Source organism: Tinamus guttatus, unplaced genomic scaffold (genome assembly GCF_059628265.1).
Source record: "Tinamus guttatus ecotype Peru unplaced genomic scaffold, ASM5962826v1 Tinamus_guttatus_pri_ptg000226l, whole genome shotgun sequence".
NCBI lineage: Eukaryota > Metazoa > Chordata > Aves > Tinamiformes > Tinamidae > Tinamus > Tinamus guttatus.
Genome location: NW_028288760.1, coordinates 2057532 through 2069738, shown reverse-complemented (window position 1 = coordinate 2069738; position 12207 = coordinate 2057532). Strand labels below are relative to the sequence as shown.

General features: G+C 56.5%; 1 protein-coding gene across 1 annotated transcript; it reads right to left on the bottom strand.

Annotated features, from left to right (window-relative positions):
- Positions 1-150: 150 nt before the first annotated feature.
- DBH (dopamine beta-hydroxylase) lies at positions 151-10100 on the bottom strand. Its single transcript, XM_088525441.1, has 12 exons — positions 9756-10100; positions 7800-7946; positions 6417-6674; positions 5565-5741; positions 5068-5170; positions 4137-4303; positions 3463-3606; positions 3348-3386; positions 2787-2846; positions 2050-2177; positions 1803-1962; positions 151-270 (listed from the first exon to the last, which is right to left on the bottom strand). The coding sequence occupies exons 1-12, from the start codon at positions 10089-10091 to the stop codon at positions 151-153; spliced, it is 1839 nt and encodes a 612-aa protein (XP_088381567.1). The 5' UTR covers positions 10092-10100.
- Between the last annotated feature and the right edge of the window lie 2107 nt (positions 10101-12207).

Sequence of the window (12207 nt, the reverse complement as noted above, 5' to 3'; positions counted from 1 at the left end):
GCCTCCCGGATGAGCCGCTGGCCGCCCCGTGCCTCGGTTTCCCCGCCGCGCGTTTCGGGTGCACCGGGTCCGCACGGTCCTTGGGGGCGGCGAGCGGCGCCGGTGCCACCGCGCGAATGGCACCGTCTCGCGGGCACCCCCGGGCTGCGCTCACTGTCCCCTGCCCAGGGACACCGGGACCCAGGGCCGGGGCGCCGGGGCGGGCGGGCAGCGCGGCGCCGGATCCGGCAGCTCCAACACGTCGGGAAGCGGCTGCTTCTCCCATTCGCCCTGCAAGAGAGGCCGGTGTCAGTGAGCGCGCGGTGCCCCGCGGCCTCCCTGCTGCTGCCCTCACACTTCACATTTCATCATCCCTGGATTTTTGGCCCACAAGGTGTTACCCACCCAGCCGGGGGCGTTTTTCCCCAAGCACTGAGTCCCGTCACCCTTTCCCAAAAATCCCGTTCCAAGGTCCGGGCGCAGCCGGTGGCTCTGGTGCGGATGCTGCGCTCCGAGCCGGGCTCAGCTCCGGCCTGCGCAGGCGGAGGGAGGTCTGGAGCGGTGACTCATCAGCAGCAGCAGAGAAGCCGCGTTTCTGTTTTCCGAGAAAATTCCTTGTAGTTTGTGAAGCGAAATGGGCTGGCGAGAGCCAGTGCTGGGAAAGGCTGTGGAGACGGAGGAGTCTTCCTGGGGAGCAGCGGAGAGTCTGGGAGTCAAGGGCAGGGGAAGCGCTCCGGGTCTGCCCGACCCTGCTGCCATCTGCCCCTCTCCCAGGTTCTGGTGTCCGCAATTATCCCGGCTGTGTTGCACCGCAGGATGGAGGAAGTTTGGGAATAAAAGGTGGAAGGGCACTTTGCTGGATGCTTTAACTAGCCCGGGAGGCTCCCAGCAGGCAGAAGAGCAAAAGGTGCTTCCCACACGGAGCGATCCGAGCACAGCGGGTCTCCCGGAGCTGATCCTGCACCCACTAAAGCGTTAGCAAGGCAGAGCTCCTTGGAAACCCTACCAGGATTGGGATTGCTTAACTGGGAACCGTTTTCTTGGCAGCCGTGCTGGCTGGACCACGGGTTGGGAGGGCTCCTGCCTGCACCGGAGCCAACGTTGCTCCAAAAGGAGTTTCACAAGGGGGTGAAAGCTGAGGGTCTTCCTCGAGATGGGCTTGGAGTCCTCCCGGCACTGCCAAGACTAGAAATAACTCAACCCACGAGCCGCAATGGGCCTGACAGTGACGGGGGCCATCAGTCATTTGAAATCTTCATCATCGTCATTGTCATGATGATCAGTGCTGTGCCAGGTTCTTCCTTGAAGATCCCACGGCACATTAGTCTTCTCATTTTGCTCCGTGCTTGGAGCTTGCACAGATGCTTCAAGTAATGAGCTCGCTCTGCTGGGACCTCATATAACTTGCCAAAATCCCAAGAAAATCACCTTGTGTTTATCCTTCTTGTGAAGACATCGCGGGTTTAAAGCTCAGGCCTGCTCTGAGAAATAAGGCTCAAAATTGCTTTATGCAAATGTGACTCCTCTAATTGAATCTGGCAGAGTTTGTGGTCCGCGTGTGCGTGTGGAGGCCCGTCTGGGTAAATGCCAGCCCTGTGCTGGGCTCTGCCATCTCACTCACACTGGAGCTCCCCGAGGGAGCTCAAAACTCCCTGCTCTAGAGCCCACTCGCCGCAGCAATTCTGCAAAGCACCAGAAACCTCCCCTGTCTTGCGGGGTCACCCTGCACGGGGTGACATGCGGGTCTGCCAAGCTGCTTTTTACCTGCTGCTTTGAGTCATGCTGCAAAACGTGTCAGAATTTGCTTCCAGAGCAGCACGTACCGGGAAGCGCACGGCGGAGGATTTGTTGCAGTGCACCGAGATGGGCGCGAAGCCGTAGAGGGATCGGAGCACGTCCCTGTTGAACGAGTTCCAAGGCACAGAGGCAAACTGCTGCGGCACGGAGACCTGCGGGCACGTGCAGACCTCCTCGTCGTTGAACCTGGAGCAGAAGAAATTGAAGGTACCGGGATGAAGAGCGACCGGGTCAGCCCCGATCCCGCTCCCTCCCCGCGCTGGGGCTCGCTACCTGTTGACGAGGTTGAAGTATCGGTGCAGGTAGCCGGGGTCCACGGCGCTTTTGCACAGCTCCAGCTGCGTCTGGGGGTAGTAGTGCACGTAGTTCACGCACATCTCCTCCATGATGCCAAAGCCACCCTGCAGAGAGAGGCACACGTGTCACGGGCACCGCCGGGATGTCACCGCGTCACTCTGGTGCGTGCCCCACAGGCAACACCAACGGGCTGCAGTGATGCACCCTTGGGTGCAAGGGATCAGTAGCTGCTTAGACAGCTGTGCAAGGGCAGACATTGGGGCTAGCTAGTGCAGTTTACATTAAAGCACACGTTTTCTATAATCCCTCTGCTATATTTAGCTTTGTCTCCGTTGATGGTACCTCTGACAGCCTCTCTCTCCCTGCCTATGTAAGAAAATAACACGCACTGTCAAAAGAAAAAAAAAAACTGCTTCTCTTTAATTACAGTTAATACCCAGTGGAAGAGTCTGTGATGGGGATCAGAGTGACACACGCTACTTTTCAATTAGCACCTTCGCTTCCCAGCTGCAGGCGGACGAGCCTCGTGGCTTCGCCGCTGCCGCCCTCGCTCTGCTTTTACGGCTCCGTTTTGGGCAGCGCTCGTGCTCCGCCAGCCTTGGGCCCGAGCCAGCGCCCTGGGCGGTCCCAGCCGTCCCGCTCGGCGCTGCGGATGCTCAAACCAAAGGACGGATGCAAGGGAGCCCCAGGCGTGCCCGTGCGCCCTCACTCACCACCGTCGCTTGGCTCCTGTCCTGCGTGTTGTAGGTGCAGGTCGTGATGAGCTCGTCGCCCTGCGGGTTCAAACACAAGCACGTGGCCCTGTCGCGCAGCAACGTTTCCCATCTCCGATCCGTGCGTTTTGGGATTGGGAAGTTGGTCGTGGCCGACAGGCACCCCGGGATGGAAAGGGCAGCTCCTGCATGGATAGAGCTCCAGCCTCCTTCAAATCGCCTCCCCAGGAGCCTTGGATAGTGGCAGCAGGAGCCCAGATAGATGCTGGGCTAAAAGCTACGATGCTTAATCAAGGCAAAATTTAACTACAGGGACAGTTTAGTTGCCCGGATGCTGGAGAGACACAGGCCTTGGGACACCCAAGACATCCACACGGAGCTGGCAGATCCCAGCCGGAGCCCCGCGCGCTTCCGCCAGCCCCGGGATTGATGCTGCTTGCAGTGGCCTCCCCAACGAGCAAAGCAGGAATCGCAGGTTCAAGGGCCACGCTGGCCCTACACCTGAGTCAGGGCAACCTCTTGATCTACTCGGAAGCCATCACGGGTTTGAGAGCCACTCACGGGCAAAACGGGAACCAGCTCCTTTAGCATGCGGATCTCCTGGGGGAAAGAGGGCGGATTAGATCGGAGCCGGGACACGGTGCCGGAGCATCCCGGAGCTCCGGGGCGGCCGTACCTGGAAGTGGGGGCTGTAGTGCCTGTCGGCGTTCACGACGCGCCGCGCTCGGCCGTCCCGCGCCAGCACCGTCACCACGGTCCTCCCGGCCAGGTGCGTGTGGAGCTGCGAGGCGAAGATGCGGATGCCGTCGGGAGGCAGCGCCTGGAGGAGAGCGGGGCTGGAGCGTCTGCGCCCGGCCTTGTCCCCCTGCCCTCGTGGAGCTCCGCGGAAATTGAGGGAACGTTTGCGTTAGCCGAGGGGAGAAGAGGGTCTCGCTATGGAGAGCAGCAGTAAGTTTTCCTAGGGAATGGGACTCCCGGGAGCGGCAGCAGGTGGATGCTGAGGAGAACGGCCTTCCAGGGGAATTCAGCGTGTCCCGCGCATCTGGGTAACGTAACGCTGCTTGGTGTTTTTCTTTCCAGCATTGAGTCTGAGGACCCCATGCTGGTTCAGCCGTCAGGGTTTCAGGGAGCTGAAAACGAGGAATTTGGACCTCTGTGCTCCATGTTTATCCTCCCTGGGAGAAACCACCTGAAACCCTTCTGCTCCTCTGCAGGAAGGATGCGCTCCATGGGAAGGCACGGCGGAGACACCGCTCCAGGCAGGCCCTGCAGCCCCAACGCGCCGGGCTCATGCACCACCTGCAGACGTGTCCCCCTTGTCCCCGGTGTCACCCGTCCCGGTGCACTCACCAGCCGGGTGCACTTGTCGGTGCAGTACCCGGTGAGCAGGAACTCGGCTTCTCCCGGCGGAATGGCCATCACGGGCGTGTAGACCAAGCCCAGCTCCAGGATGCCGGCGTCGTAGCGGCGCAGCGAGGCCGTGTAGTAGAGACGGATGCCCGAGGAGTCACGGCGACCTGGCGGGCGACAGGATGGGGCTGCAAATCCCATCGGGAGAACTGGCTGCCCAGGGAGCAGGTCAGGGGCGGAACATTGGGGTGGGAGAGGTTCTCCATCCCGTTCCGGTGATTTTAGACGCCTGGTTCCCTAGAAAAATCACCAGCCTAAGGCCAAGTGGCTCCCAAGGGAGAGGGCAGGCTCGGTAGGTCAGGAAGGGCTCGGGCTGCTGTGAACTCCTGCGTCTAGAGCTAGGCAAGGGATGAGAATAACTGGGGAGACACTGCTGGTTAACATGCAGAAGCAGATAAATTATGAAAGACCTGAGCTCCGTATTTATAGACGTGTTTCTTCTCGAGTTGCTGAATGTGCTATGATTGATCTTCAGTACATATGCTCTGGTCTCCTAAAAATATACTTTAGTAGTCAAGAAGTTACTTGCTTTTATGTAAATGAAGAAACTGGGTTGTTTGGCATCCTTGTTTTTACTTTTTTTTTTAATGTGTCTCCTGCCGATGCTATCGAAGCAGCAATATCATTAAAACAATATCTAAATCCCCGGCGAGGCTGCTGCTGCTGCCTCCCTGGTGGTTTTGGTGCTAGTGTTGCTTTGAGCTCAAATCCACCACCACTTTGCACTGCAAGGCCCTCACCAGCACCCTACCCCTCAAAAAAAGCTCTAGTTCGGGTTCTTTTCTTAGATTTGTGTTTTATTTGCTTAGAAACTCCCACAGGTCGTGCCTGAAAGGCTGCGGGAGGCTTCGGGTCCGTGTTCCCCACTCACCTTTGAACACCAGGGGGTTGTGGTAATGGATCTCGAGACGCAAATATCTGGAGGAGCCTGGACCACCGAAGGCAAGACCTGCTTCTTCGGGGTAGTAGAAGGCCTGGGGGTGGAAGGGGGAGGTTAGGGGAGCTGGTTTTCTGGGAGGAGGATGGAGGGAAGTCTCTGGGCGCAAGGCGGGAGGGACACGGCTTGTCCCCTCCATGGTGTGGTGATGGTGAGCTGGTCTTTGGGAAGCTTCCCAGGTGCCCTGCATGGGCAGATGGTGCCAAAGCAACCAATATGCAGGAATTGTCGCAATTTGTGGAGATGGAGACGAGGGACAGGCCAGGATAATTCAGACATAGCCGGGATGAACCCAGATCCCAACAGCAACCAGGCTTGGAGCAGCCCCCACAGGTAACGCTCAACCCGGCGACTGCTCCCGCGGGCAGGGGACAGGGACGGAGAAGGAGCCGGTGGCCAAGGAGCGTCACGGGGTCCCATCCTGCACCCACCTGCGCTCCCATGGCCCACGCGGCCAGCACGTGCCTGCAGGCGTTCAGCTGCGCCGGCTTCATCTTGGTGTCGCAGGGCCCGCTGTAGCGCGGGACGCTGCGCAGCTCCGCGGCGCACTGGAACACTTCCATGTGGTGCACCAGGGCCTCGTTGCCCGCCGTGATCACGGGCTCGTACTGCAAAGCGGGGAGGTGGAGAGAGGCATCAAGATCCCCCACGGGGAGCCCGTGTCCAGCAGACGCTTCCCTGCGCTGTCTATGGGAGCAACTCCGGACACGCCGGTGCGGTGGAGGAGCTTGTGACAAGCACATTCTCCCCTCGTTTTGCTGGGCTGAAGTGGCCTCGGGGACACTGGCTTTTCATACGGAGAGTCTTGGACGTTAATCTTGTCCCTTGCTGGCAGCTGCCGGGTGCCTGGGGATGGTTTTGGTGTGGGCAGAGCCATCTCCAGCCCTCCGGAGCGACGGCCCTGGCTCGCTGCGCCAGCTGCAGCCCAGCTCCGCGGCAGCGGGGAGGCCGCCGCAGTTACGCGCTTCTTGCTTACACCCAGATGATTCATTTCACACCATCTGTCGGGGAGAAAATCCTCCCTCTGCGTTTTCCTTTGCAGCGTCTCTCCCTTTCCAAGCACTGAGCCTCCCTCTCGGTTCCCCATGCAGGTTTTCCCATTCCCCCCGGTGCAATTTGGGCTCTGCCTCTGCCAAGCACCTGCAGCTCCATCCCAACTCTCCAGGCCATGGGCCTGGTGGCCCTCCAGGCACCTCCAGCACACAGCTCCCTCCCCAACTCGCCTTTGGAGACGGTGCAAGCTCTGCTCTAGGGAAAACAGTCCCGTTTCTCCCACCTCTTACCATGACGATGTGATGTTTGGGGAAGTTTTCTGGCAGCTCTACCGTGTAGCACCAGTAGGTTGTCTCCTGGCTGGGAATGACGACGTCGGGGGCCGTTATCACCATGGTCTGCGTGTCGCCGGGCAGCTCCGGGACGCTGATGTTGGGTTTTAGCAGCTGCACCCGCTGCAGCCCCCTGGGGATGGCCGAGGTGTTGATGGCAAGCAGGGAATGCACCGGGTGCTCCAGGATCCCGTAGATGAGGTGCACGGTGCCATCCTGAAGCAAGAGCAGAGCATGCCAGGTGATTTGTTTTTCATGCAGCATGCTAGAGAGGTTGAGCTGCATGCACGCCTGGCACCCGTGTTGCAGGTATGTGTCTGTGCACGGCCCCAGGTGCAGGTGAGAGGCCACCCTGGGTTCACCACGAGCAGAAGCCAAGGGAGGAATAGGGGAAAGGAAACTACCCCGTGAAATCCTCCCTTCCCATCCTCTGTTAGAAGGACAAGGAGCAAAGGTGTGATGAAAGATTACTGAAAGCTGGGAAGGGTCCTGCCGGATTAAGGAAGGAAGGAAGGAAGATTCCCCTAAAGGACTGGAGTAAAAGAAGACCTGCAAGTCTGGTCCCAGTTCATACAGATTCGTTTCCTCCAGGTTTCTCAGTATTTTGGCAGACAGTAGAAATTTCTCGACAGGAGACAAGCTTTTGAAAGCTTGCAACAGAAACTCAAGGACACTCCAAACGCATTTTGGCTTCAAAATAGCCTGTCCATCAAAGGCTTTCATCCGAAATGAGCCTGGTGTCCGCTCCTGCTCCTCACCCTGGGCAGCCCATGCTCAGCTGAGACCCTGTTGCTCTTTGACATCTGCACTGGGGATGTTTCCCACGCAGAAGAGCAGTGAAGGCAAAACCAGAGAGATTTCATTGAAAAGAAAAGCTTCCCAGGCAGACCTCAGCAGCTCTATTTACTGCACCTTAGCTCCAGCTCCTGCTAAATCCTCCTCTTTGCCATCCTTCAAACAACACCTCTTTGTAACACTCCCAACACTTGGCTCCAGCCTGCAAGCTGGAGCGATGCAGAAGGGTATTTAGATAGACCCAACTCAGACTGAACAGGAGCGGGCGATGCAAAGCAGCTAAAATCCACATTGTATAGAGGTTTTTAAAGGGTTGTAAGTAGATCGTGCAAAACATTACTCATAGCCCGGGAATGCCAGGCTGTAACGTGCTTCCTTTCTGCCCCAAACAGCATGAAAACCTGCTGCTGTCTTGGAATTATGGCACCAGGAATATAATATATTATCGTATTGTATTATATAGTATCATGTCACGTAGACTCAGGGCTTGGAGCCCTGCGAGGTGTCCCCAGAGCAGCTGGCGGGTGGTGGTGGACGATGCTCTACCTCTATAACGTAGTCCTTGGGGTCGCAGGTGCTGAAGGCTCTTCGGAAGAGCAAGAAGAGCCCCTCGGGGGCCTTGTGTGCCCCCAGGAGCTGGTAGTCCTGCTGGGAATCCATGTGGAGCTGCCCCTTCTCGTCGCTCCAGGCATCCTACGGGAGGAAAACCACCACCGTGAGCAGGTAACCATGAGGTTTGCTCAGCACAAAGCAGCCCTCCATCAAAGATTAAACCCTGGATGTCCTGTAGCATCGGCCCAGGAGATCCCTGTCCCCTGCCTAAAGCCCTTATTTCACTGTGACCAGACTCTGCTGCTCTTCCTGAAGCAGTTCCCTGCGCAGCAAGGCCTCCAGAAAAGGACTCCTGGTTAATGATGGTGACAAAGTCTCCCGGAGAAGCAAAGCAGGGGATTAATCCAGTGCTTAAAGAACTGAAGGTCTGGCGTATAAAACCCTGCAGGAATCTGTGGCTCAAAGGGAACAGTGTCACCGTCCTGGTCCTTTTCATCTCCCGTTGATGCCTTTTGTCTACCAAGAAAAAGAGCCGAGGAGCTACCTCGCTGCAACTATAGCAGTGGCATCATTTTTTTTTTATCTCAGGGGAATAAAAAGGGAAGAAAAAGAATAAAGGCTCCTGGCATCCTCTCAGCCAGAAGTATGGCATGATATTTCTAGAACATATTGTCCTTAGAGGGGGAGAGTAAAATCAACTAGATGAAGCTAGCGTGGCATTTGTTTTTAGAGGAGTATGTGGTGCAAATTAATCTTGTAGCACATGGGGGGTTAAGCAAATTTGGAGCTTTTTAACAGCTGATGTACTTATCCAGAAGAAAGGCTGCTGAGAGCAAAACCCGGAGCTGTAGAGACTTACAGAAATCTCCTTGCAGTATTTAAAAGATGCTATTGAGCACCCACTGAAAGAGAAAGCCGAAATGTTGCATGCATGCTGTTTAATTCAGCACTGTTTTTCTCAGGGAGAGCACAGGAACACAGATTAGAAATGATCTTTTATGGTTTTTTAACATGATGCTGTGAAATACTGTAGCATTTAGGTCGTCACACATCCTGAATGGCTGGTAATTAGCAGGAAAACAGCACAGATAATAAGCCCTCCTTTTCAGCCTTTCATTATGCTGCAGATCACATTGCGGCTGATGGGGGAAAGAATATATTTTATGGTTAATTTCAAGGAAGTGGAGAGGTACAAATTTAACTTACTGGAAAGCCTCACACAGGGAAAAATGTGAATTGCTTTCTGCAGCGAAGCGCGGTCGCAATAAGCCTAACCTGGCTGTCGGGGGACAGGTAACTGCTGGAGAGCACGGGATTAGTTATTGTAACTACAGCCCCAGTGCAAAGATAAATCAACAAAGAACCTACTAAAACATACCGTGTAAAAAAAAAATCCAAAAAACAGTAATTTGCAGTTGCAGAATCAAATAGCAAAATCTGAAATGCGTTTCCCCCGCACCCTGTTAGCGCCAGGCGTTTCTGTGCTGCCTGGGCACATTTGCATGCTTAATTTCTGATACCGCCGCTGCTGGCGGTTGCCGTCAGGTTGCGTTTTCCTGGGTCCTGTTCTCTTTGTGGTAGCTCCGAGTGTGAGTTTTGCTGGGCTGATTGATGCTGGCAGGAGCTGACTTTCAGCAGGCAAACTTTTGCGCTTTCTCGAAGTAATTAATGAGTGCTGGTTAATTTTTAGTGTGTCAGACAGAAGTGCACGAGTGAACTGAGTTGATGATGCCTCCTGCTTCGGGGTGTGCGTGTGTGTTTTGAGCTGCTGTGTGCAACCACCTGGGAGAGCATTTTGGAGATAAATGCAACAGAGTCCCCCGATTTGGGGTCTGCTCTTGCAGACCCCAACCCCTCTTTGGGGTCTTGCTTGAGCGGTGGGTGACTGTTCTCCTGTCCTCCGAGGTCCCCCACGCGTAGCCCCCGTTGAGACCCGCGTGAGCAGCTTACCCCGAAATACGAGTTGCGCCCATCGCTCCAGAGCACGGCCAGGTCCGCGTTCTCGAACTCGCCCCGGTCCGACATCCCAAAGAGGAGCCCAAACTTGGGCTCCTTGACCAACACCTGGAAATGCACCACGCGCAGCGGGTAGCTGACGTTCCAGGAGAGCTCGAGCATCCCCTGGGGATCCAGCGGCACCTTGTAGGGGAAGGGGCTCTCCCGGGGAGCCGTCCCTTGCAGGGCCACCACCAGCACCACCAGGAACACGGCGATCGTGGTGAAGTACATGGAGGCCACCTCCCGCATCCTGAAGCCGGGACACGGCGCGCTCCCGCAGGGCTGCATCCCGGCGCGAGGGACACGAGCGCGTCCCGCTCGTGGCCATTTATGCGCTGGCCGTCCTGGACGAGCCGAGCAAGCGAGGCCCCCTAATCGCATTTGCTGCTTGGGAAATTGGATTGCGGTATCGACCCCCCCCACCCCGACCTCCTGGCCAAACACTTGTCATGCTCTGCCTTCCCCTTAATTGGCTCTAATTGCACATGGACATTATCAATAGCAATTGGACTGGACTGCACGCCGGTTATTCGCTCTTCAATCATCCCGAGTGGCTGCCAAGGGCTCTTCACCTGCAAGCGGCTCTGGCCGAGCCCGCTCGCTTGGCCTGGTTCTGCGGCACTGACGCTCCAGGACCGTCCCCAGGAGCCTCTCCGGGCACAGTTTTAGGGAAAGCACAATCCCATCTCCCTCGGACCTGCTCCTCTAGCCCCTTTCAGGCAATCTGTGCTGATCCCGTTATGGTCTTGGCCTCGGATCGAAACAGGTTTTTGCATGTGGCCTCTTCCTCCCTCTCCTCCTCCTCTCACCCCGGTGACCGGGGTCCTGTTTTCCTTGTGCCCACATGCAAACATGGAGCTTGTGTTGCTCTGTGCATGCACCGCTCTCTAATGGCAGCTCTATTATAAATAATTATCTGCAACAACCCATTCCCATCACGCAGAAAACCTTCCTCCTTGTTCTTTGTGGGTGTCTCTGGAAGGGCAGATGGACGCGGTGCTGCCCGCGGGCCATTTCTGTATTTATTTACTGTTTGCAGGCTGGTCTCGACAGCGACATGTAACAGAAACCCGAGCTGCCTCGGGCCTGGCAGTGCTGAGCAGGGCTCCAACAGGGTCATTCCTGGTGCTCCAGCTTTGGGGACAGCCCCCCAGCTTCCCAAATCCCTCTCCTATCCCCCCTTCCAAGCCCCTCCAGGGGCTGTGCTGCTTGCAGAGGGCACTACAGGGATTTGGAGCAGTTTTCCAGTTGGAGATGAGGGTGTTTTCGGGTTGCAACTCTCGTGGGACCAAACCTCAGCCCTGCTCACAGAGCTCCTGCCCTTCCTGCTCACGGGTGCACCTGGATCTGCGCCCTGGGAGCACCGGGATGAGCTCCTCCTTTCCAACGGGATGGAGCAGGTATAGGGACGAGAGGAGCGTGTCAGCTCAACAGGGATTGTTTGGAGAATGATCCCGCGAGGCCGAGTGTCTCGGGAAGGAGGAGGCAAATGGGAGATGCTGCGGGCTTGGAGATCTGCTCTTGTGCTTTCTATGGATGTGACTGGTACAGAGGAGCCCTGATGCTGAACGGGGGCCTCTTCTGAGCTCTCACGTGGCAAGTACTGACAGTGCTTTAAATATTTTCCTTGCAAAGCTAAATTTCAAAGAAAAACATTCATTTACTTTTTTCCCCCCAAAGAGCCAGGAAACCTTTTCGGCTTCTTGTCTTTCCTCTCTTCTCGCTTTGCCTGGTTCATTTCTGGGCAAATCTTGCAAGGCCAGAGTAACAACGAAGCCAAAATAAGGGTCCCCAGGCAAGGCACAGCTCTTCCCGAGCCCTGGCTTTGCTCGGGGACCCTGTCTACTTCGGGGATGTTAAATAGCTGATATTTCTTTGCTTTTGTGGCTGTTGCGACTTCAGCTTGAGTTTAAACACACCTTGTGTCCCCTAACCTCCTGATTCCTTTAAAGCCCCATGCATTCCCTTTCGGTCATTAGCGCTGGTGTGTTAATTGGGATGATAATGAGTTACCTCGAGGTGCCGGTGCCCGCGCGCTGTGTCACTTTGCTCTTGTTTTATTAATGCTGGTGCCCGTTCCAAGCGCTGCCCGCAGATGGGAGAAGTCCCCCTCCCCGGTCCCCTCCGGCGCTTGGGTTTCACTGTGCTCCTCTGAGCAATGTCACGGGGCCAGAGCTGCGTTTCCCAGCCCCGGGAATGGGAGGGAATGGATGCAGCCCAGCGCCGGGGTGTTTTAATGCACCGTCGATGCATCAGCTCCGGGCTGACGTCGATGAGGTTTCACTGCCCCAAGCTATGGACGTTATCGGGACAGGCGGCGATTGATCCAGAGCGTCTCTCCTTGCTCAGTGACCTGCTGGCGAGAGGTGCTGCTCACTTGCAAGCACCAGGTGAAGGTCCCAGC

Bases quoted from the DNA above. Each gene is read 5' to 3' on its own strand.
- DBH (XM_088525441.1), bottom strand. From the start codon at position 10,091: ATGCAGCCCTGCGGGAGCGCGCCGTGTCCCGGCTTCAGGATGCGGGAG. The intron at 5,742-6,416 runs GTAAGAGGTGGG...CCCGCTTTGCAG, and splicing joins CCAAACATCACATCGTCATG to TACGAGCCCGTGATCACGGC. The intron at 4,304-5,067 runs GTGAGTGGGGAA...GTCGCCCGCCAG, and splicing joins CAACCCCCTGGTGTTCAAAG to GTCGCCGTGACTCCTCGGGC.